A 26,248-nucleotide genomic window follows, 5' to 3' on the forward strand; every position below is an offset into this window, starting at 1 on the left:
AGCGTAACTGAAGCAGTTGTTCACCTTCGGTTGTAGTTGTTCTCAGGCAAAAGCTGTTGATCAGGAGGACAAAAGCAAAAGGCTTGTCTCATAGATTGACCATCCTCCTATACAACCTATTTCCAATAGCAAAGACCAAATATGTTTATATGTCATTATTACCTCCAAGCACAGGCAGACACTGTAATTAACAGAATAATCAACCATTATTTCCTCATTTACTTCCTCTAGCTTCGTAGCGCATGTTGCAACTGCGGAAACAGTCACTCAGTGCTGAAGGCATGCGTGCTTTGTAGCAATTATGAAAATTACTCCAGTTTAGATATGCCTCTTCACATGCCGTGGTGGCATAATGGCTTTGACGTTGCGCTGCTAAGTCCGAGGTCGCGGCTATCCAGCTGCGTTTGCGACATCGCCATAGATTGTCGTCCTAAACTGCTGTCGTTGCAGATCTCTGAAAAACATGATCACGTGTTGCCGTGCAAGATTTAAAATCTAACAACGATATCCACGAAATGCGAGCGTTAAGAGAAGCTTAAGTTATCCATGTCTAATAGCTCAATTTTTTTGTTTTCCTATAAGATGCAAGAATAAAGACAAATTATTTTACTCTCATTTATTTAAGCTTTGCGAAGTTACACCGGGGATGCATTATGCCTGCTGGAATGGCGGGATACTTGGTTAACCACCCTTTGTGGATGCGGGCCACTCTTGTTGGGGTTGTCACCACTGTCATATCAGGAGAAAGTGTTTACAGTGCGCTCTGCTGCAAAGTAGACAATCCTAAAGCAGCCTTGAAGCGAAAGACGTTACGCCTTGTCAGCAATGAGATATGAAAGTCAAGGTTCACCCGCCGTGGTTGCTTAGTGGCTATGGTGTTGGGCTGCTGAGCACGAGGTCGCAGGATCGAATCCCGGCCGCGGCGGCCGCATTTCGATGGGGGCGAAATGTGAAAACGCCCGTGTACATAGATTTAGGTGCACGTTAAAGAACACCAGGTGGTCCAAATTTTCGTAGTCCTCCACTACGGCGTGCCTCTCAATCAGAAAGTGGTTTTGGCACCTTAAACCCCATAATTTTTAAAGTCAAGGTAGAAAAGCTAAGAAATTTTGCAAAGCGGGGTTGTTCCGGCGCCCAGGTGCACAGTGCCCGCTACCAGGAGAAGTAAACCAAACCATACTAAATGGTGGACGCTTTCCGATTATGACACTGCACCGTGTTTTAAGGGGTTAGCAAGCTGGAACTTTTCGGGCGATGGTGGAATACGCCGCATGCACCGCTCGCGCTTTTAATACGTTGTATCTCTTTAAACGAGTGCATTGTGACTTTCGTATTTCGCGTGTATTGCGTAGCGTAAGGTGGTTATATGCAGGTCGTGTGGCTGTTCACGCTTCTTTTGCCCACATCATACTATAGGACACTTCCGCGTCTGCGGTTAAATTGCAAATCCAATTTTTCAACCTCTACTTCGAAGGTGTCGGCCCGGTATCAGGTTTTACGGATGCCAGAAGCTGAAGAAGCTTAAGAGCGTCAACGTAATTACCTAGGAAACTCATCCCGGTAGCAAAAAAAAAAAAGAGAGAGATAACCGCTGTCTTGCTTTCAAGAAACGGCCTGCTTTGACAGCGCTTATTAGAAAGCTTATATGGATCATCTGGGTGTTATTTAGTCGTCTCTTCTTTTAACCAAAGGAAGATTTTATAAAATGAAACCTTAAGGCGACTCTCCCCGGTGTGGAGAAGCTTCTGTAGCAAGAAAACCTGTATCGACTCAGATGCACTTTTTCTTTGCACATCTGCATAGCGGGAGGATATTTCTGAGAAACTATATTCTTTTTATTATGATTTTTTTTTCATTCACGGACTGACGAGAGAGGAAACCCATAAATTTAAACGCGCGATGCGCGACGCAGAACTCAATTTCGCCCGGCAGCACAAACGAATAAAACCTACCCTGGTGTCGACTAATACCGCCCACTCGCCACTTCAGAGCATCAGGCCAGGGAGATGGCCTTTGATTAACTCATATTTCTCGCCTTCGCCGCGCCCGTATCTCTTCTCGCATCCCTCCCAACCTCGTTCCTATATACGAGTAGTCCGGTGCTTTTCCCGAGAGCCAACTTTCATTTTCATCGTGCACTGATTTATGGGTAATTTGCTCCTCGCGATCGATACTGGTCCTTAACAACTTTTGCCTCCTCTTTTTTGTTTTGCACCAAAGCCGACGATGTGAGGTCGTACCTACACGTTCTCCTATCTCGCCGGCCCTAGCTTCGAGCCTAATCTTTGCTGTTCTTTTTTTTTAATTTTTGTTCTTTCTTCTGAGAGCACACCCTTTTAAGGTGCCGGACTCCAGAAAACATAATCTCTTTGATCATTTCTCCTCCTCGCTCCGATTTATCTTTCGCGTGCACTGTACCGAAATTGAATGCAGACACGTGGCCTTCTTTCTTGTGCCATCACCGCGACTTGCCCGCCTCATCACGCAGTTCATGCCGTATTGATTGGCAGACGTGAGTGGAGAAAATTTCATTATTACAATGACCTTCAGAGAAAGAGCACGAGATAAAGGTTTTACATGGTACCTCCTTTATTCTTGGCATGGGTTTTACATCGACCCTCTTCGTCGAAAGTATGCTAGGAAAGAGAATTTCATAAATTTCCTCGATGGTTTAGCCAAGGATGGGGATATATGCTTTGAAAGCTCCGAGAGAGGATGCCGGTGTTCTGCCTAGTAAGCGTATTAAAATGCGCAATAGATCCGCATCTGCGGAAATAAGTTTTAGTTTCGCCATCTGAGAATATCTTACGTAAGGTCTAAGCACCTGTTCGGGAAGATGCCAACCTGCAGACATTTAAGTTTTGCTGGTGCGGCTTTGCTCTTTGAAAAAATCATATTACCATCAATTTCTGTCAGAACGTCAAACTTAGCTTGTAATTTGATTTAACTTTGCTTAAAAGATTTCAACTTGTGCTTCCAGTTAAACTAATAAAAGATAAGATCAGCTCACAAATGTTTTGGTTCCTAAATTGTGCTTGTCATTTGCCGGTTCCTCAGCTGCCTTCTTTTTCTCTGTATTAGTTTGCGGATGCTTGTTTTTATGGATGGTTTTTTTCTTGTACTAACAAATGGAATTATGATAGTCTGCGAGTGAAAATGAAATGGTTAACCTTGTGCAGCCACAAATGGTAAAAGAAAGGCTTCTAATCTCCTTCTCATGTCCGTTTGCTACGGCGGGTTATTTATTACAGTCACGTACTCTTTCCGTTTATTCAGACAACCAAAGCGACATCTTAGGAAACGAAAGACCAAAAACTCAAGAGGTTTCGTTACAAGACCCCTGAGAATGAATTTCTGTGGCCTAGCCAACTTCACAGTGCTTTGTTTCATAGTCAAAGTTGAGACTTTTCTTTTTCGCGGCTGCTTTTTTTTTTCGCTCATTCATTTCACTTCAATCGAAAGCACTGCAGACTTGATCCAACTTCTCCCCCGAAAGTACAAAGCCTGGAAGAGCACTTATTATTCAAAACAACGTCAGCAAGAACAACGAAAAAAAAAAGTTGAGCTTTCAAGTGCGCACGTTCTCTTTCGTGAATGTGCGCTTCTGCTATGCACTCGCAACTATTGAATCACGGGCTTCATCGCACAAAGCATCGGCTAGGGTCGAATGCAATCTCCGGCTGGTAGAATAAATCACTTCCGCTGTTCTCTTCGTTTCATTCCGAGGAACGTGCTTCGTCCCCCAACAATTTGTCTTTACGGTTCTGGTTTTAGGGCATTGGTCCGGTTGTTTCTGTGCGGTCTCTTTCCTTCTATATGTAATGTCTATTCCGTCACTCGTAATGGGGCAGGAAAAACGGTAGCGTGGTTCAGTGGCATTCCTAAGTGTGAGCACCATATGAAGTGACAGAAAAAAAAACAGAAACATTTATAAGCCTTTACTTAACCAAGTTCAACGCAAAATCAAGCCAGCGCTAACCACACGTATGTGCGTACGCGAATTGCGGTAGTCACAAGCGTGCACTCGACGAGAATTGTCAACTCTCTTAGTGAGCGTAGGTTGTGTGTCTCTCATATGCGGCCTTTCTTTTTTTTCGAGAGGGCTCTTACTGCCACGTGTAGCCCGTGCGATTCGTTGGAACGCAAGCGGAAATAACGCCCTCCAACTCGTACTTCTCGTAGCGTTCTCGAACAAAAGTTCTCGTGCTCTCAGATAGAGCGCGACGGCCCTGTTGGCACTCCATCGAAAGTGCGAGAGCTTCCGGAGGCTGGAACCTAAGCTGCAACAACACTGACTCCAAGATAAGGGTTGCCGGCATTCCTTTTTTTTATTTTTTGGTAGAATACAGCTACTGGACCAACCGCGTATCGCCTAGTACTCAACCTTGCATGCGTATATTGTCTATATTACTTGACACGCAAGAAGAGGTAATATTCACGAAACCTTTAATCTAATAAATTGCAACTATTCGCATATAAGGAGACCATCGGTCATATGATTTCTTTTTATTTTTTTTTATTTCTTGAGGAATTGACAGTGCTATGGCGCACAGTTCAATGTAGATAAATAAAAATCAGATATAGCCGTCCGGTACGTCACAGCGCAGCACCAGCTCAGCACTTCGTATACTCGATGCCACAGAAACCTCACTGCGACAGCCACAAACGCAATACAGGGACTTCTTTGCTATAAGCGTGTTTACCGCCTGCGAGAGAGAGGGAAAAAAATGCTTTTTCTTTTTCGGTTTCCTCTTCGTTGCCATCGTCGAACTGAAACTATACAGCCCAACGTGGAACGCCACTCAATTTGTTTTTGATCGATAGAGCCGCATTGCGACGATCGCTCAAGCACGCTTTCGGGAACGGTTACGAGGACACTCTGTCATGCGAGCCGAGTCCCTCTCTTTCTCTCCGTCACTTATTTCCCTCCCGAGAATTCCGCAAATGCGTCCAAGATTATGACGGCAAGGAAGCTGCCACGCTCGCTTGGTTTTTGCACTTATAAACCGATTTCAAGTTTACGGAGGAGACGGGCCGGCCAAACGCTTCCGAAAACTGAGTCCACGTCAGTGGGACTTGAACATGGCGCGAAATAACGAAGAAAAAAAATATAGGAAGAAGAGTTTAGTCGGAGCCGTGTGCTTCCGCGAAACTTTGCTCCGTATTCAGGTGACTGCGCTGTTCTCGGAACCAAGCCGTAAAAATGACGGCTCGGTGTCCTAGACACGACACACGCCTCGGACGACGCGCTTACGGTGCCACCCACCGTAACTGCTCTCGCGAAAGCAAAATACACGCATGCACACGCCAAAATAGAATAAACCACGTATGTATGCCGTGGACCGGTGCAGCCATTTGCATGCATAAGAGATATGGCTGCACCGCGAACCGGCCTCTTGCATGGTGCGTGCGTCCCAATTTGAAACTCGCGGTGTGGTGTTTCACTTAATATTTCTTTTTAACGACGGATGCCGTTTCCTTCTTAGCCGTTCTCCTTCGACTCGAGCGATATCAAATTTCTTCCTGCGCCACGAAGATGCCGCCAAGACCACCTCAGCTTCGGCTCTGTCGGGGGCCCGGGCAATTTCCTTGCGCTTGCGTCCCGACCGGCTGCTGCAGCCCACGTCACACAGCCTCTCTGCAAACGCGCTTAGCGCTTCGAGCTAAAGTGGTAAGCAATAAATGAGATGGAACTTTCTTCGCGCTGGCCTTGTCAAGTAATAAAAGAAGTCCCCCCCCCCCTCCCCCTTCTATTGACTCTGTTGGTGGTAGTGGTGATGTTGCAGCAGGCGAGGTCAGCCTTGCATACATAGCCAGCAGTTGTTGCTCCTGAGCCTCCTACGAGTTGAGCACAATGTTGTGCCAGCAGGTGTCGATGATCCCTGTGTCTCCCAACAATGCAATCAACAGTCATTGCATTCCCTTCCTAATCGCCGCAGGCCCTCCGGGTAAAACGACTTCTGCAAAGGTCGTGTGCGAAACACCACTATTTTACGGGCTGTCGACCGTGCCACGTAGGAATTGAAGGAAGCGAAAAAAAAAGCTGGCGCTCTTGCACGCCTAGCGCTGACATATGTCCCAAAAGTGAGAGCGCCAAATGTATTTCAGAACTCTAAGGAGGCAATCCGCATTCACTGTAGGGCGATCCACAAGCATCCACATCAAACCTTTGGGACTGCAGTACACGTTAACCAGGTATACAACAACGCAGACGACTAACGTAACTAAAAACCTCGTATTTTACTGTTGATTCGCTACACGCGTATTGAAAGGCGCTGTTTTCAAGGCTATAGCTGATCGAATGCTGAGAAGCCACTCACTCTGAAGCCAACTTCCCGGAAACGCAACGCCCTCAACGCTTACACATCGTCCTTCTTACACAATCAACAACTTCTGGCCATCTCGCCAACATTCTCAAGCGCCAAGGCACTAACAAATACCGTCTGACTCGTTGCACAAGTCGGAGCACCTGGAGTAATGTGGCGGCAAACTTCTTCCCGTTTTATCAGGTTTCACGCTGTTGAGACGTCACTTCACCTCGAGGACATCGCTGAACCCAAGAGTTGGTGCTCAGTGATCTGTAACTCGGGAATGACAAGTGAGACGCTCTTTCTGGCGTCCTACATCCTCCTTCTTTTTTCCTCTTTCCCTTTCCTACTTTTTCACAAACTAGAATCGACGAAGTGGTTCGCTTGCGTCAGAAGTAAAGCTTCCTCGCCCGGCATGCTTCCTGTTTCCCCTATCACCACCCGTCGGAGCCGGAAGCGAGAGCTTTGAAGCGGCAGCTCCGCTCGGGTTTTGCGCTACAGTATTTTGAGGCCAAACGCCCGAGGTGGTGGTTGTGGCGTACTCTGCTAATTGGGGAGCGCCAACATATCGCAAACTTGCAGCTCACTGTACGAGTGCGCTCAAGCTTGGAAGAGTACCACGGTTGCCTCATTTATCCTTTTCCGTTTGGAAGTCGCCACTACGCGATCACTGCATATAAAGAAAGAACGTAGAGTGGTTTGTACGAAAGAAAACTTTCTTTTCTATCGACACGTCGTCACCTCCCTCTGCTAAGTCTGCATTGTTGAACGGTGCATCCGTATGGACCTCTAACAACTGTTTTAATTAGGCATGACAGAGCTCAAACCTTCTGGAGTTGCTCTTACCGCTCTGCCAACAGTTCTTATGTCGTTTTCTATGAAATGTACCCCCAAGCGCACCGTCGCCTTCCTTGAGCAGCGCATATCATTGCTTTTACAGCCCACTGTAGTACACGTGAGAGGCGCGCTCATTAGTTGTGTACTCGCGAAAGAAACTTTTCTCTTCGCTTTCACCACTGTTTTATTGTGACAACACGCGCGCAGTCCACTACGCCTTCCCGTCCCATGGTAGGACATCCCAAGAGATATTATGGCGCGTCAGTTATGTATCCGCTGCTTGAGCAGTAGTTCCTGTTATGTGTTAATTGATTCCAGCCTTATGAAATTGATAGCGCCCCCTGAGAAGCGTTTTTTACGTTTTGTGGCAGCGGACCTTTGCGATAAGTGAGACAGATGTCCTGTTGGACAGAACGTTCGGTATGTACGAAACTGTGTGCTCGCCCCTTTGGTATGGGCATCGCGTAAGCTTAAAGTAAGGAATCTCAAGCTTTTTGTATGTAGATTGGACCCGCGTCGCTACGAACGAAGATAACACCAGTGCCCATGTGGGCGCGCACAAACTCGTCGTTTCTGTGAATGGAATCGGTCCGTGCGTGGACAGGAGGCGAATGTGACCGCGGTATAATCATGTCTAAATTTCGGGTTTCCTTTGTTCACCGTAGTATAGTATCCATTCAACAGCATGTATACGTGCACAGGCTGGTACACAACATGTGTGACAACCGCTACATAGATTCAGCCAAGGCTTCGAACTCTCGTGATCTCAATAAACAAATAAAAAAATAAAATAAATAAGAGTGGCAACTAGAGCTGTTCTATTGTTTTGCAGTTGTAGCGTGCGAACAATACATGTAAATGTTTTTGAGCAACTATATTAAGTCGTTATTTGATGCAAAAACACTAGCTCTTTGTAAGAGGAAAAATAACAAAAATAATGGGACTCCTTCATGCCATAACGGAAAGGGCTCCTTTCTCCTTCTTTGTATTAGTGAGTTCACAGGACGCAAAGAGGAAGTTCGTGTACTACGTCTGCTTCAAGATATATCCGACTTGCACCCAGGACGCTTGCAGGCATCTCCCATTCCGCAAGGAGCTAGGCTTCCACACTCTGAAAGAAAAAGCAGCGGATACGCCGTGTCATTCATTTTGTGCAGGTTTCTTTGCCCTCTGCAATATCTGATGGAGTTTGCATGTACCAGGTTAAAAAGTGTGCCTAGATGGCTAGCCGAGAGAAATGCCTGCGTCGTTTCTTTATTTCTTTATTCCTTTATTTCTTTCTGTTTTCTATTTGAGCTGCTGATGCAGTCAGAATGATTTCCCTAGGTGATATATGCTCGTTCTTGGCTCCAGCAACGTTGCAAAAGACGTAATCCGAATTTAATTTAGACACCTGTAGTACTTTCAAGAATTAGCAGAAGGCTGAATGGAGGGATGAAGCTAGAATTTAAGCAAGGTTAGGTTCGCTGAAAGGCACTTCTTTAGATGCCGTCCTATGTAAAAGAAGTCACGGTGGTATTTGTAGCTTAACAGCTTGAAAGGTTAAATTCTAGTTAAGTCGTTGAGGCCCACGCTGCCCGTTCTTGAACCAAAGTATACCATTTTAAGCGTTGAAGCATCAAGGCAAAGCGTGGAACCTTGAGCGAGGAGATGAAATTCAAACAGAACTAAGGAAGACAGGCAGGTGAGTTCTCAATACATCAATTGACATGCGCACAACCACAAAACTACAGGTGAAAAAAAAACAACAGCAAGAAAATAGAAAATGTAAAAGTCTTCATGTCGCACGTTTCAGCAAGCGTGCCTCATCAAACAGCAGTTCCACCAACTAGCCCAACGAGAAATACTCACCGTTAGCCACATTCAACTACTTGTATTGTGCTCAGTGACGGCAAGAAGTCTCGAGACCACAGATGTCGCGAAAATTTAGTATTTTTTTCTATACAGCTTAGGCATGCAGGCTGGAATCACGTATACATAGCTTACATGCGCCTGTTTGACCAATGTAATTCATTGAGGCGATGCCGCCTATCATGGCTGTGCTAGAAAAAATGTACGGGTTCCTCTCATTCTTTCTTTTCTTCCTTTCTTTTTTTGCTGATGTCATGGTCTATCGACTTTCGCTTCCGAGCTTCCGTGTTATAATTGTAGGTTTACAACCCCTGCATGCATGCACGGACCATCAGATAAAGAGCGACAAATCGAAAGAATGGGCGTGTAACGCGTGTCACAAATATACGATCAGTTGAGGACCACTGCACCATTGGGCGTCGGATCAACGCTGGCACCGCAAAAATCGAAATGTCTCTTTCGTAGCCCCTATACGCTCGCAGCAAGACTAACACGATTCTTGTACCAGAAGGCACATGGCCATTCGTGCGGAAGTCTGCTTGTTCCCTTCGACGACGGCAGTCTGTAGGCCAGAAGAAGGAAAAGAAAGAAAGGTTGAAAGAAAGCATGAAAGAAAGAAAGAAAGAAAGAAAGAAAGAAAGAAAGAAAGAAAGAAAGAAAGAAAGAAAGAAAGAAAGAAAGAAAGAAAGAAAGAAAGAAAGAAAGAAAGAAAGAAAGAAAACGATGGAGGTGGGAGGCGAGGGGTGCGCCTTACGCGGCTTTACTTTCGTGTTTCGATCTTGTGATCTACAGGCACGTACACGCCCCCGCAAGAGACACGACCCGGACGGACATTGATCACGAGTCCTCTTCTTTTTGCCTCTGCGCACGTGATTAATGGAGGCCTATGATCAGCGCGTTCGAATAAATCACCGGCCCATTAGCGCGTCATGCCAGAAAAAGGCGGCGTACACGGGTGACGCCGATCTTTTGCCGTCCGGCAAGCCGGGCCTGCCCGATTAGCGTCCTCAAAGCTGCTGCTATAACGGCACATGGGGGAGGCGGAGATTTCCGCAAAAGCGGGCGCAACACATTATTCCCGATTTGAGACAGTCAGCTTTCATCGCCAACCTTTGCTCCCCGTTTGTTTTGCTTCAGTCTTTTTCTTTTCTTCTTCCTCTTTTTTGTGTCGTTGTCGCGTTGCACACAGCGACCGGGACTTTCGATCCCCGCCCACCGACTGACAACGCCGCGATGCCTGGCCGTCGTCCCCACAGCTTTTGCCGCCGCCGAATTAAGACAAAGCGAACGCGTGCGCAGCCCCTCTCCGATCCGTGGCTGGCAATCGTGCCCGAGTATACGGCGAGATCGTGGTGTCGTCGTCGTCTTCGTCGTTCGCGGCTCACGCTCCGACACGCAGTCAGCCTGTTCCTAAGCGGGAAATTGTTTGGGGGCTGCGGCCGTAATTCATTATTGCAACGTCGTCGTTATCTGCCTTTCGTTGGCTGGTGCCTTCTCTCTTTCCTTCATTTTATTTATATTTTTTCGTGCGCGTACCAGTGGCCTTGCTCCCCTGAAGGCCCTGTCGTTGCAACGTCTCTGTCTTTTTTCTCTTCTTTTTTTTTGTTGCTTTTTGCAGTGTCACCAGATTAATGCTTCGTCAGAGCACTCGCGACTGTAATTGCGCAAGCGCGTAAGTTTAGAAAGAAGCCAAGTGAAAGACGCTATCCATTCGGGGATGACGTGGATAAATCTTTGGCTTCCGGCATCGGTCTCCTTAATGCGAAGGTGGAAGGACAGCGTAGCACTATGTGAAGTCAGACGAGAACAAAATGATAATCATCTAAAAAACTTGGGATTAACTTCACGAACGAGGTTAGGAGCGGGAGTGGTTTTGGCAACGTCGGGGAGCTGGTTACAAAGGCAAGATATTAATAATGAATGGCTCGTGCAGGTGTTGCAGTCACGGGGCTTTGCATGTTTTATATCTAGAAGACAGTGGCGCAGAGCTGGGATATGTCATGTACCGCTCAACCTTTTTCTTTTCTTTACATTTGTGCATACCTTAGAGAAAATTTTAAAAAATTCTGCATTCCGAGTCATGGTTTCTATACCGTACTGTATAAACGCACACGAGTTTGTAATGAAGTTTTTCAGGGACATGTTCTTAATTTATTCAATTGGCTTGGTCGGTGCGATCGCTTTTGACCATGTGTCACTTTTCTTGCGTTAATGTGTTTTTAAGCAACCTTAAATTTTGCATTTCTAATCTTTTTATTCCTTCCTCCTCGTTTCCCTGCGTAGGGTAGCCAACCGGATGCTTCTTCGGTTAGCTTCTTTAGTATTTTGTGTGTTAGTCAGCACTCATGTCGAATGGTCTTCATTGCGTTCTCTCCTACACTTTTCGTATTAAAGTTCCGTGAATGATTGTTTAAATCTGTTCATCTTACACATGTTTTTAAACATCTCGACCTTCTTCATTTGATACTTGAGCTTCCTTGGAGTTCTATACTATTCAACAGCATCTGTTTAGGAGAGAATACTGTACGTCATCCCGCATTAAAGACACCTTGTGATTGTTTGGTTCGTTTAATAAAGAGCACTAACATATGCTTTAATAAAAGCGCGCCTGCTTACAACTTCACCACTCAGCACATTTTGGCCCGACTTGGGCATAAAACGTATCTATTGCATCACATTTAAGAAGTGCAGTACACAATAAGGTCAAATGTGCCGCTTTCGTGTCTTGTGCTTGGGGCTTCCTGAGTGCAAGCCACAAAGGTTAAACTTAGCCAGCCCGCCTTTTTACTTGAATAAGTCACTGCTTATTATTCCTAAGTGAGCTAAATGGTCCCGCGGCTTTGCGTTAACAGCTGTAGTTTAACTATTACAACGGTGTTTTACGTGTACCACGTGTCTCCGATTACTCTCTTGTTAGCACAGCACCAGTACGAACTTCACTCCTGAACGCATAACGAACACCATCCCGTCACATCTGCCCGTGTCTCGGGGCACGCAGAATGATTTTCCTCAGAGGAGTCCTTCGAGCGAAGCAATCTTCTTACGTGGATCATTGCACCCGTTGCAGGCCGGTACAGCATCTTGCCCACCGGGGAGCTTTACGTCCGTCATGTGGAGTCCGGAGATCGCCTGCGGAGCTATCGCTGCAAAACGAGGCACAAGCTGACCAACGAGGTCGTGACGAGTGCCTCGTCAGGCAGGCTCATCATTCAAGGTAAGTGTCGCGCTCTACCAGACGGCGCGAACATTTTTATAAACTCTACCCAACTGTACCGTGACTCGAAAGCCTTAATAAGGGCCGAACGTAGCACGTGGGGCGGGGGGAGGGAGGGAAAGTTCTATTATTCCTCGCCTTCGGCACCGATGTGAGCGCAGAAACTGGGCCACGTACGCTAAGCATCTCAGCGGCGGGCAATTCAGTGCTGCCCTACCCCTTCGCGTGCTTCGAAACGGTGGAGTATTCGAGTGTTTCTCCCGACCGCTTGTATTCACGGTGCAATTTGAAGCGAAAAAGTTTCGACCTTTATCACGAGCTTGCAGTTTGTGCTTTCTAATGATGTCACATTGGGCAAACAAGCGAATTTGCTGTATTGAATTGCCTGAGCTCTAGAAGGTACGCCCAAATAACGTTAGCGCAAGAAATTTCGGCATCACAAAAAGTAAAAAAGAATGATTACTTAAACTTGGAAGCTGTGAAGTGATTTCGTCAACGCAACCTTGTTTAGTATATTAAAAAATCTACGTTGGAAGTATTTGATACTACAAAAAACGAGTGGTTGCTCGAAACAAAGATGCGTCAGACATTTTTTTTCTGTTAAATATCGTTCTTTTTATTGTTTAGCTGAAATTGTGAAACGTCGATAACGTGCGGGTGCACATTTGAAATTTTCATATTATTACCTGAAATGTGACCTTGACAACAGGTCTTTCGTTATTCCTGTTTAACTTCTGCCCTTCAATTCTGCAGAACCTCAGGGAGCTGCATCTCCCAAGATCACCGACAGCCACCCTTTTGTCCATGCTGTCGAGGGACAAGACGCTGTTGAACTGGCCTGTGCAGCTCAGGGCTATCCAATCCCATCTTACCGGTAAGTGGAGACTCCCATGGTATGCAGTCTCTACCAAGGCGCCCAGTGCGCATGAATTCTCTTCTCTATATGTCGCTTGTCTGAATCGTAGCACTTTTAGCTGTCATTTCGTCCAGCGAATTCACCCAACTCGCACGAATTTTCCGTATCTGACATAACCTCACCCGTATTTCGACCCAACTGGCGCATTTAAGAGGTATGGTGAAATAAATGTAGCTGCTCTCAATACGGCATAATAAATACTCTCACACCGAGGACATGCCCTGAGAGTGTATTATGCTTTTATTTAAAAATGAATTCAAGATTTACAATGCGCAAAAAAATTTCTTCATTTTTTTTGTTTATTTTCGATTTCTTGTGTGGCTCTGAAGAATGTTCGAATGAGGAATTACAGGCAGGCAGCAACACTCACAACTCACACTAAACCCCGCTTATTACAGGCAAGCCATAGTTGACGGTATATCTTGCCTCGTAGGACTGTAGAAACAAAGCTTGCTCAAGGCCCACCACCCACTTGTTTAAGTATTATAGCTGAATGACCATACCTCAGTTTTATAACATACCAGCAGATTATAAGCAAAATAAAGGTTAGCTCACTTCAGCGATCTCTCCACTCGTGTACCGCGAAAGAAGCAGGCTGTGAGAAGGTTCACCGCCATTGCACTTCCTGTGGCCTCAATTAGTGGCTCATACTCACGAATGGGATTGGCTACACTGGAAATGATGAAAAGTAGTAATTACAAAAATTAAATGAAAATAACAACAGTCAAAGAAGAAACATTGTGTAACATCGTCTCACGAAAAAAAAATAAGTGAGGAGTCATTCACTCTGTGACGGTGTATGATCAACGAAGCTGTAGCATATCGCACAGAGTTAGACAAGGGGTACATATGCTACTTTTCATCATTTGGTGATAGTAGTGACGATAGGTTTGTGAATACTGTGATATACACTGATTGGTTCGGTTACAACTTTAGACAGATTTTTTGGCAAAGTTATATCTACACACAACCATTGTTGAGTAGTTGAGTGACTTGAATTGGTGTGGCACTTCAAACAAAACTTTTCTATCATAGAGTAAGTGAACCTTTTCTTGCCTGGTTTTGAAATGTCCACATTGAAGTCTTCAACGATGATCACAGAGGTAGTGTCATCACGGCTAACGCATGCAAAGTGTGTGGTCATGCATTTGTCGATATCGCCCTTGTATGTGCCTGGAGATTATAGTATACACATATACACAGTGTATATCACCATTTCATCTTTCGTTCGTACGGCACAGACATCGCGGCAGTCGGTGGCACTGTCTTCTTGCGAGTGAAGGGTGCATGGTTGCACATACATTTTGCCCTCTGCGTATATGGCAATGCCTCCTGCTGGTGAATCCATGTGCTGTTCACATACAATTCCAGTATGTCCATCGACGTGAAACAATGGACCTTGATTTATATATTTCATTTATTATTATTTATTATTCTTATTATTAAGGGCGGAGTACTTTTGAAGCCTGCTTCCCCACCACCGCGGGTCGGTTCAGTATTGCACAATTTCTGGGATGGACCCACGCTCAGTTTTTCTATTGGCGCACAAACACGAAAAATACATGGAACCCTAGCTATATACAGCTTCGCTGTAAAACTTCCTCTTTACCATACTGAAACCAGGAAAACACCCTGCAGTCCAGAACCCAAACTCTTAAACATTGTCGCAGTAGAATAGATACAATGTTAAATAACTTGCTGGCCCGTATAACAGAAATAACAGGGACCTCTGGTTCCTCGTTGGGAGACTTCTCATTCGTGGGATGAAAACACGAAGATAATGAAACATTCGCTCAAAAATAGTGTATATAAAATCATATAATTATGCAAGCTCGATCTTCGTGAGCACATTCGTTTCCGCAATCATAGAGGTTTGCTTTAAGATTATATGGACACTCAGACAGCCCGCAATCTTGTAGTCAAGGGGTCTTTAATAAGAGAAAGGTAAAGGAAGCTGATATTACAATGTCAATACCTTCGCGTCTGACCTAAGAACGGGATTATAGTTCTCTGCGCCAATCCCGAGAGAGGTCACCGCATTAGAAAATGGAGAAATTTTCTCTTGTGAAACTTCTCCACGTGCGCCCGACTACGTATAAGCGGCCACGTCAGACAGCGTTGAAATCTTTTTCAGAGCAACGTTCTGACAAGCCGAAACAAGTAAAAAGAAAACGCCAAGGAGGTCACTCTCGGCAACGTTATTAAGGGAAGCTTTCCTTTCGCGATCACCTACGAATTTGAAGGCCTGCACCCACAGATTGGGCTGGAGGCATCGGTGTCTGCTTTCCTATTTCTAGAAAAAGAAAAGAAAATTTTCCATTCCCTTGCAGTATATAACAACGGGTTTCGCTTAAACTTGAAGTGAGGATAAAAAAAGCAGAAAAAGAAACAAGAGAAAGGTTTTGTACTGAGAAAAGGATCACTGAAGCATGCTCGCACGATAGCTATATATTTAGTACTATCAATTTCGGTGCCTTCAGCGCCGTCCAATGTTCGCTTCATAGCGATAGTGAAATTTTCCTCTCTGTAAGAAAAGACAACCAACAGAAAAAGTCCGTACTGTAAAAACAGGGGACCTCAGTTTTTATACGAAGTGGCGATATGAGACGTCTCAAAGTGCTGAAATAATTTTACAGGAAAAAAAAGGAGGGCTGCTATAAAGGAAAAGAAACTAATTAAAGTACGCCAGGCAGAAGGCTTACTTTTGGAGTCAGCACGAACATAGACGGTGAGATGAGCTCATATTAAATGAAAAAAATAAATCGAAGCTTTAAAATAAAGATGAAAAATGTGCGGGAACAACAGCATTTACTGCTATCCGTACGTCTGAAAAGTTCCGCGAAAAATCGCTTATTTAGGGCATAGTTTCAAGCCATTGCTGACTCGTGGTTATGGATGTTGTCTTTTCTTCTAAATATTAATGAAAGCAAAGAATTATTTGAAGATTTTGTCTCATAACAAAACAACGTTGGCCTGACCGAATCGAGTTTCTGATATCTGAGCTTCTTGTCTGTATAATTTCTGTTACAAACAACCTCAAAAGGAAAAAGACTAATTGCGCTGACGCAAATATCCTACCGTCAAACACAATTTGCTTCCATTTGCTAAAGCCCAATTTCGCCACCGCCATTAACCTGTAAGCACATTTTATATTGCATTTTGTTTCATATCATTTGGGTTCACATTCACATAATTTTCTGTCACGAACGACACGAAAGGGGGTTAGCCGAGGGGCCCGATATTTATTAATCATAGCATGAGACGCCAACAAGGACACCAAGGACAACATAGGGGAAATTACTTGTGCAATTTCTACTTGAATTAAAGAAATGATAAATTAATGCAAATGAAAGTGGATGAAAAAACAACTTGCCGTAATGCGATCCTACGTCCTCGCATTACGCGTGCGGCGTCGCGGTAGCTCAATTGGTAGAGCATCGCACGCGTAATGTGGTGTCCTTGTTTGTTGGCTTCTTATGCTATTATTTTCTGTCACGTATACGATCAATATCTTCTGTCAAATTTAAGTTCATGGCTGTAATTTCCACCCTCTAGATTTTTTTGTCATTGTCATTGTTCATAAGAGATGTGATGGTATTGCAATAATAATACGACTGTTTTCCCGTCGGTATTGTCCCCGTCAGCTTTTGTACTGACCTTAATGAAGGCTTAAGCTACTATACGATAGGTTTTTGTCTTGGCGCATTCCCCCTATTAAAAAGGCGTTAAGCCATTTAATCATAAGAATATGAAGCAGTCATTGCACAGCATACTTTGCACAAGCAGAAGAACGTAAATGTATTTATTTCTGCATCTAAATGTGAATTGCAGACGTGCTGGTGCCTTTTCGTTAATCCCGACCGACCTCACACACGCAAACGCACAAGCGCGCGCGCGCACACACACACACAGACACACACACACACACACACACACACAAACACACACACACGCGCAAGCACGCACGCACGCACACACACACGCACGCACGCACACACACACACACACACACGCACGCACGCACACACACACGCACATACACACACGCGCGCACACACACACATCCACACACACACACGCGTACACACACACACGCACACACACAGACACGCGCGTACGCACGCACGTACATAAGCAAGCAAGCACGCGGCCTTCTAAAGCTGAAATACCCATTTCTGGCGACTGCTAACGCTAACCGAAACACCGGTCGCTCGTCTTAGGGGCTCTCTAGTAATCGTACCTTTAGTTAATTTTTTTATACGGTTTTTCTCGTTGTGTTATTAATCAACCGACAAAATGCACTCTAAAATTGTCCGCCCTAAATGGCGCCATTATCTTCTTTCCTCCTTCACGGATCCTTGAGACAAGAGAGCCCACAGATGTGCGCGAAGGGAAGCTGAGGAAACGAAAATAACAAAAATAAGAGGAATAACAGTAGTTAGGCAGCTAAGCCGCTTGTCTAGTGTTGCTGCTGGGCTAGAACCCTGCGCACCGTCTAACGACGCGGAGCGCTTCCCCGCGACCAAGTTCGATTAATTATTCTCTATTCCGCAGGAACGGAGACGGGTTTTCTAACGAGCTCGTCTTTTCCGGTTTTTGCTCTTCCTTCCTCTATTCTTTCGTGTGTGTTTTTTCTTCTTAACGCCGGGCACGTAATCGAAACACGAATAAAAAACTACATCTACAAGAAATGGTGTAAGCGAAGCAACGCTTAGATGGAAATCAAAACTATGCACAACAGTGGTGAAAGAAAAAAAGGAAGAAAGGGAACGAGGGGAGATATACATTTGTGGAAGTATGAAAAGAATTGAGACGGTGAAAAAAAAGAAAGGAAAGGAAAGCTAGGAGAGTGGCCACGCGCACACCGTAGAAAGTTGGTCCGACTGCGTGATTTATGGAGAAGCATGCAGAAAGGGCTGGCCCCCTTCTCGCGGCGAGAGGACGTGTGAGGAATATCTATATTGGACGCGGGCCACGCCGCCGCCCACGGCGTAGCCCGAACCGAGGAGATATCGGGGTTAGAAAGGAAGGACCGGGAAGGGGGAGGGCGGTTAGGGAAAATTGGGGAAGCGGATGACGCGATGAGAGTCAAGGGTGCGGGCGCATGCCAGGGCGGCGAGAAAAGAAGCTGCAGCAGGTTCGGCCAGTTTCAATTTATCACCAGCGCGCCGGCCACCACCGCGACCGCGGTGTCGACGCCACCGACGCGGGGCCGCGGCCCGGGGTTGTTATGCCCGGGGCGCATTCGCGGTGGCGCCCTCCTTCAGCCTCCGGCTTTCCAATTTCCTTTCAATCGTTGCGCGCGTGAGGCGGCTACGACTATACGACCACCACTACGACGGGCGGCGTCGAGAGGTCATGCTCGAAGCTGGCGCGCCCGCTGACCACTTCAAAGGGCGAGAAACCCTTCTGACGTTGTCGTTTGTTACGCCCTTCCTTCTTCGCGGCGGTATTTTTTTTGTTGTCTTTTTTAGCTTACAGCGGGGAATTTCTCCTCTTGGCTCGTTCTTTCTTTTTAGTTTTGCTTGTCGTTAGAGGCTTCTCGCTTAAATTCGAATCGGAAGCATTCTCGGGAAGCGGAGAAGAGCAGGATATGGGCGTTGATGGGACAAAGGTGCTTTTTCCTCTTTCTCGGCCTGAGATGCCTACGACGAAAGCGATTTCTTTGAAGGTTATACTGTAAACTGGCTAAATTGGGCTAAAGAAAGCATGGTTTTTGATGATTGCCTTGTTAGGATTCGCACTTTTGTTTTTATTTCTCTCCGCCTGACTTTAGAGCTACGCGGATATCTTCCCGAATCGCATGAAGAGTGTTCTCGGCGATCATTGTAAGAAATAAATTCGAAGTTGGCGATGTTGTCTGTGTTATCTCCAGGCACGCTGTCGCACAGTTTCATACAAACAAGTGAGGCTTGCTATCGTGATATCAACAGCACCACATAGAGAAGCGGACTTCTACTTTACCACTGAACCGCCTCGCTGGCGCTTGCAGACAAGAGTTCGGCGAAATTTTGAAGCAGTGCCTGAAGCGACGCCTTTGATTTCGCCAGCTGCATCCACAACATGATAGTTCTATTATTAGGTTAGAGAAACAAACAGTGCGCAGTAAACGCTGCGTTATGCCTTTCAACGGGAAAATAACGTGGTTACGTAAGCGATGCTTCTTTAGGTGGCAGTTACATATCTATTACGAAATATTTTGCCAGAATTCAACACCAAAATATAATGTTAGAACGCGTTAAAACTGGGAATAGGCAAACGCCTGGGAACTCTGCTGATCTCCCTGCGAAAGATAAGATCGAGGAAATTTTACTCTACAGAGTAAAATTTGCTCGATCTTATCTTTCGCAGGGAGATCACCATAGTTCCCAGGTGCGTACTGAAATTTTGCTTTGGCGTATGCTACGTGGTTGAAACATGTACAAGTGTTCTCAGTGACGAAAATACACCACACAAGACTCTGGTAACATGATTAGTTGCTGCTTGATGCGGTTAGATTTCCTGATCCGACATATGTGATGGCTTCAGGTTGATTTCGCGCCAACCTGCGATATATTAAAGTGTGCCTCATTCCAACCACGCGAGCCTTTGTGTATTTAACCTTCAGCGACGCAGCGACGAGTGTTGGCGTATCGTTCGGCGGCGTGCCTCGGCCAGGTCGCCCACTCCAACGTTGTTCCTCAGCCCACTGAAAGCATTGCAGCACTGGACGTCCAACAGGTGCCCTATGGCACTGCTGGGTGTCAATGCTGGGTTTCCACATCGTGGCCTGTGTAATTTCATGAATACATTTAGTACTATACTTGGGACACAGTATAGTTACTTACAATATGTCCTGGCATGTGATGTCTCATTCTGCTCGGGTTAGGAGCTGTTTCACAAAGCGCTAGAATACATGACTCCCCCACACAGTTACCTGATTCGCGCCCCTTGTCGAATTAGCTACTGGGGTCGTTTTTTCTTCTTTCTTTCCTTTTGTTATATATGTCTCCACTGTCGTTTGGTACCGAACATAACACTGGCCCTGGGGCCGACCAACTAACGTACGGCTGTATGAGGGGACATGGCAACGCACTTTTTATCGCGGTAAGTGATTTTTCTCTTGTCTCTTATGGCCAGTCCTCACAGCCATCTTTTAATCGATCCGAGGAGTTTCATCAGGCACTGCAGTGCAGTTTGTATCTCACGACATTGTTGTACTTTCTTCTTCTTCTTTATCTTTAGAGGAGATATATGTGCGTAAGGGAAGGTGGAAGACGGGGAACACGTGTCAGACTTCTTTTAACCTGTCATTGCACCTAATAGCAGCTTCATTAGCACGTAGGGTCACAGGGACATTCCTTTTTCATAATAATTTTTATGCGTTCGTATGTGTGACCTACTAAAACATCGGTGATTGAAGGCATCTGCACACATTTTATGGCTATCACCAGGACTGGCAACAAAAAGAGAAAAGAAAGCAACAGCTTGAAGAATTTTCTGTTTCTGAACACTGAAGCTCATGGGTATTTGCACCACATGCCGTTACCTATAACTATAGTTTCTAAGAAGCACCAATAAAGTGTTGTTGTTGTTGTTGTTGTTGTTGTTGTTGTTGTTGTTGTTTCAAGCTTAGCCACAGACACTCATAGCCGTTCAGCCAGCTTCACTGACAAAGTAGCTATAGCTTTCAATGAACTCAGCTGCCATTGGCCATTTCCGCCAATATGTGTAATTTGTCTGATTTGCTTTTCTTCTTTCTTTCTTCCTAATTTTTCTTCTGTGGAGGAAGTGATCCGACCAAGTGTGTAATATTGGCTTTGTCACAACGTATCTAGTAAGCATCTAAGTAAACGTATCTAAGTAAACAATGCGGATGATTCCTCACGGCAATAAAATAAATATTACCCGTGTGGTCATCATGACTCATAAGAACCGGACGTTGCTGTTATTTCATGTTTTTCTTCTCTATTCTGCGCGAGTTCCGCATGTGTCTGAGGCGCGTGATGCTCATGACACTGGCAGAAAGTAGTGCACACGTTTTGTGGAGGCCATTCAGAAATTTCATGCAAAACAAATCTGTATTCGCCGCTCTTGATTGTGACCTTGATAGCGTCGCTGGCAAAAAAAAAGGAAGCCTCTTTATGTCTTGAAACAAACTGTTTTAGAGCGGAGCGCTTAGGCGCCCGTTCCTGCGGCGAGCGTTGGTGTTGGTGTCGGTGTAACCAAGCCAACGAGCGGAGAGAATGGTGAAAGGGCGAACGCGGAGCTCAGCAGGGGGATGAAAGGCGCGAGGAAGAAAGCAGAAGAGGAGCATGCAGCGGAATCTTGAGGCGGTAAGCGGAGAAGGAGGGTATGGTGAAAGCGTGAGGAGAAACGCGTAGTGTGGCGCCGATGGCTACGAGATGGCGCCAGAGTAGCATGCGTCGTCTGGGATGTCGGCGGCGGCTGCTGTGAGTCGCGCCCACGCGTCACCCACTGCGCTGCTTCTCGCGATCGCAAGTTCCGGGGATGTCGACCGACAGCTTGAACTGGTGGACTGTGCGGAGAAGGCCAAGCAGTCCCAGCGCCTTACTTGAGCCCGATCCCTCAGCCACGTGCCCCTTTACCCTTCCCCCTTTCAATAAAGTTTACCACCACCACCACCAGTTTAGCGAGGCAGTCGCGCCACGCTTCGCTGTGTTTGTGACGTGACGCACGAGACAGGTTGTCGGCGCTGCAGCCAATATATCGCGAAATTAAAACACGTATAGAGCTGCACTCAAATTTCGCATTAGGTAGTATTGTAATCGTCGGTGATTTTTTTTTCATTAGCACTTTCACTTTCTTCCGTGGCGAAACTAGAGAGAGAAAAAGCAAAATGTTCTACATAGGTGTGCCATTGCGGCATAATTTGAGCTTTCAGATGTTTATAATATTATATTTATTGATGTCGACAATGGTTATAGAGCCCGTACTGACTCTGCTGTAGTCGAGCATTTGTACTAAACGCTTGGAAGCTTTACGCCATGAATGTTAGATGAATGACGCGACATCTGCGAGTCATTCACATTTTATATGCAGGCTCCATCGCCTCACCTAACGCTGTCTGCTAGAAAGACAGTCCGGTGAAAACGCTCGCTTAAAACAAAATTTTGTGTAGGAATTCTCGGTTCTTTATCTAAAATAAAAGCAATAACAAGATTCTGCAACAGCTTGTATTAGTCCGTATGTATATACATCACCGTATCAATATATCAAGCCGTCCCTCACATTTCATGGGCCGAGCCATCGAAACCAGTGTTTCACATCAACGTCGCTTTCTCGGTTAGTTTTCTGCGGTTAGTTTCTTGTGCCTGCCACCGCTGGCAGACGCTAAAGTTCCGTTTCACATTTTAAGCCTCGAAGAAATACATGTGCTCGCATTGCCCCGACTGACGTCAATTTGCCCCAGACGATGGCAGCCCAGCATTTTGGTTCAGCTTGTGACGTGTCCTGTCGTTTCATTTCATGGAAATCAGGCATCAATTAAGTGCTCGCACGCAAGCATTGAAGTCGGTGTCGACCATATAAAAGATACGTGTTCTTTATATGGCGCTTGGAATTCACTACGCGTGTATTTAAAAAAGGAGAATTCTGTAGACCGTATTGCTGAAGTCTTCTTTACATTTCTTGTGCTCGCGAAAGGCAGGTTATTTCTTCCCGATGAGCGAAACGGCGGAAGAGCTCCAAAAAAGCTATATGACACAAACCGGTGACAAACCGGTGACAGCTTCGTTGATCATCGCAATGGCTTCATAATGTACATTCTTATGGTTTAATTTCTTTTTATTTATTTATCTTATTTAAGAAAATACTGCCAGTCTGAATGTCAGGCTCTAGACAGGGGTGAGTGTTATATTGTAATTAACAGAGAAAAAGTGAACAGAAACAGAATGAAATGTAGAGCTGACCTTACTACAGTAAAAAAAGTATTAATCGTATAGAATGAAAGCCCGAATTATACATAAATCAAAAGAAACATAAGCACCACGGGAGTAGCAACTACCGCTTATGTAACGTAATAAGAATGGCCCAACAGATACACATACCGTACAAAAACATAATGTCTGACAACTAGCAAAACAACGTCAATTATGCTCGCAGTCAAAAGCGACGCCAGATGCCACCCACAATGCGAATAATGTGGAGAGCAGTAACATAAGTACATGCGATCATATTTATTTACAAAAGCAACAACACGTTACAGAGGAATTAAAGCAGTCACTCTGGGTGCATGGGCGTCAGAACGAAGTACACTCTAAAATTAAATTAAAATAGAATTGTCAGTAAGACACTACGGGCGATGGGCGAACGAACGATTTCAGACTTGCGCTTTCGAGAACCTCGGGTGGCAAATTATTCCAGTCGTTAATCGTACGATGAAAGAAGGAATATACCTGTAAATCTTGGTATGGCAGAGGTGTTCAGTAACTTTTTAGTGTGAGATGAATGCGTATCGTGGGGGGCGCAAGATTGGTTTAATGTAGTTACATTTCTCTGTTGCTAACTTGTCATTACATATAAGATAGAATAGCTTCAATCTTTCAGGATACCGTCTCAATTCTAACGATTCCAATTTTACGTTTTCCAAAAGAGCTGTTGGAGATGTGTCACGGTGGTATGCCTTAAATATAAATCTTACAGCTTTCTTGTGTGCAGATTCCAGTTTATCTATTTTAACTTGTGTGTCTGGGTTCCAGACAGCCGACGCACACTCTAGTGCTGGCATTAGGTACGTTTTATAGACAAGTGGTTTAATTTCGGGGGTTGCCTCAGCTAGTCCCCGTCTTAAGTATCCTAGTTTTCCCAAAGCCTTCTTTTTTCCAATGTATGATACATGTTCATTCTATCTTAAATCAGACGCGATGACAAGGCCAAGAAGAAAATTACAAAAGAAGCGTAACAAATAAATAAATTTAATTAATAAATACAGAACGCAAGAGCAATAACCACAGAATTACCACGAAGGCACAGTCACTTATACTAGCGCAAATTTCAAATCGTCCACGCAGCGATAACTCTCCACAGTCAGATCAGCACTTAATGAAGACGAAATGAACAATGAGATAAGGGCCATTACAAATACAAATATAGTTAAGTCAAAAGACAGTATGGCACGTCACAGCAGTGACGACACACGAAACGAAATCGGAAGCTATGGAGCGCAAGCTTGCCACGTCAAGTGAGAGGATATCTCAATCTGAAATGCTTCCAGAAAAGACGGAGTATCGTCAGGTGTTGGTCTCCGTCTGTCGTTCTCTCTTCGGGCCCGAATCGATTCTTACCTATATATAGCAGATTCTTTATTTAATTTTTTTTTGAAATTGTTGCTTTGTCTGCGAAGTTACTTCAAGCCGGCGCAATCTCCGACAAGCTTCCAACGTCAGTAACCCTGAACGACGGGAAAGTCCACTTGATGAAGCACAACTTGCAGACGCGTGCTAATAAGCCTGTTGTATCAAAGAAAATATTTTGGGTACGGCTAGTATTAGCTTTCGGGCCTTTACCTTTCAAGTTCCTTCCTGCGAAACCGCAAGAAATTTCCCCTGTTTTCTTTACTTCGTCGATGTTTCACATGTAGGTTCTCTGTTGAATAAAATAATAAATGTATTTATTGTACCTTCTACACGAAGAAAACAATGGATGAGAAAACATGTTTTTGCAAAAATGAATTTTCCTCACAACTCTAACTTCAAGGAAGCCTTCAAATAAACCTAGACAAACACCACCTAACCCTTATCTTTCGCTAGCTGATTCTAACTTGCACCTCCGAATTTCTTCATTTTCCTCGCTCCCCCCCTCCCCCCCCCTCCCCCCCGTCGCCACTATTTTCGGCCATCCTCGACTGCGCTTCCCTCCTCTTGACGCCCATTTTGTAACTTCTATGATCCACCGGTTATCTGTCCCACGCATCACATGGCCTGCCTAGCTCCATTATTTTCTCTTGATGTGGACATATAACCTGTCACTATATAAACAATAAAATAATACACATCAATAAGCAAACTCACCCGTAGGTGGTGGGATGAAAAAGTTAGCGGGACTCGTTCACGGTGAACAAAGCAAAAGATTCTGCTGCCTGGACGATTAATTAAGTTTCACCCTTGACCATATTCCTCCAAGTTTATCGAACTCGTACATATGTGGATTGGGAATTAAAGGTTAGAGTTTCAAGTCAACTGTCAGTGTCTTCAGCAAGTTTGAAAACAAATAACATCGTCACTCGTGGTCGCTGGCGTAGCCAGGAGGTGGCACACCAAGCACGTGATCCTCCCCGAAATTTTTGTTTTAGCGCGCAGCCTTGCCAGCCCCCTTCCCCGCTTTCTCTCCATCCTCGTCCCCGGTCAACTGAGTGCCCACCCCCCTCCCTCCTTCCAGAAAAAAAAATTTTGGCCGCACCAGTGGAGCATTTGTCGGCTAACGCCAATTGTTAATGCCCGTTGATACAAGTGTCCTGTCGCGCGAGCGCCTTGCGGCGTTTGAAGATTTTGTATAGATGCTGCGGTAGAGCCATCGGAAAGGACAGCCTTCCTCCTCTCCTGCCGCCGCCCTCTCTTCCTGGGTGGCTGTGGGAGGGGGCTCCGGAGTCAGGAGAGGAGGATGGCAGTCACCTTCCACACCCGTGCTTGCGCCGCTGAAGACCACACACATGTGACGAATCACCTTACATTTATGGCCACCTACACTAACCGCAGTAGATGTGCCGGCTGAAGGTTCTGTTTTTTATGGAATTACGCAGTGGAAAAACAAAAACTACTTGAATATTCTTGCTACGACAAATAATACCCCTTCGAGCGCATCATTCTTTTTAATAAATGTGCATAGCTTTCTAGAAGTGTTCGGCTATTCGACTACATTGAAAGTCATCATCGATGGTTTCTGCATCTTCTTATTTTTTTTTTCCTGTCTCGTATTGCTTTAGCCAATGACTAACTTGTCTATATGCTCTGAGCTGGCCGTTCAATTTACCTTATGAAAAAAGGTGACATAAATGACATCACTAAATCAATTATTTGAATGTCTGAAATTCGAAGTACTCAATGGAAAATGCTCAAAGCATCATCCTATCACCTTGTCTTTCTTTCAATGGAGGCTAAGGCGCCTTGTAATGAAATTATGCTA

At 45.2% G+C, this 26,248-nt stretch overlaps 1 protein-coding gene across 3 annotated transcripts in view; it reads left to right on the forward strand.

The window, feature by feature from the left end:
* The window catches only part of LOC135921684 (cell adhesion molecule Dscam1-like), a 331,909-nt gene that overhangs the window by 223,330 nt on the left and 82,331 nt on the right, over positions 1-26,248 (forward strand). For all 3 annotated transcript variants that reach the window (XM_070535315.1, XM_065455983.1, XM_065455982.1), the window contains exons 5-6: positions 12,064-12,210; positions 12,964-13,084. In XM_070535315.1, coding sequence (XP_070391416.1) covers positions 12,064-12,210; positions 12,964-13,084 — 268 coding nt within the window. The remainder of the gene's footprint in view (positions 1-12,063; positions 12,211-12,963; positions 13,085-26,248) is intronic.

The sequence above is a fragment of the Dermacentor albipictus genome, chromosome 3 (assembly GCF_038994185.2).
Source record: "Dermacentor albipictus isolate Rhodes 1998 colony chromosome 3, USDA_Dalb.pri_finalv2, whole genome shotgun sequence".
NCBI classification, from domain to species: domain Eukaryota; kingdom Metazoa; phylum Arthropoda; class Arachnida; order Ixodida; family Ixodidae; genus Dermacentor; species Dermacentor albipictus.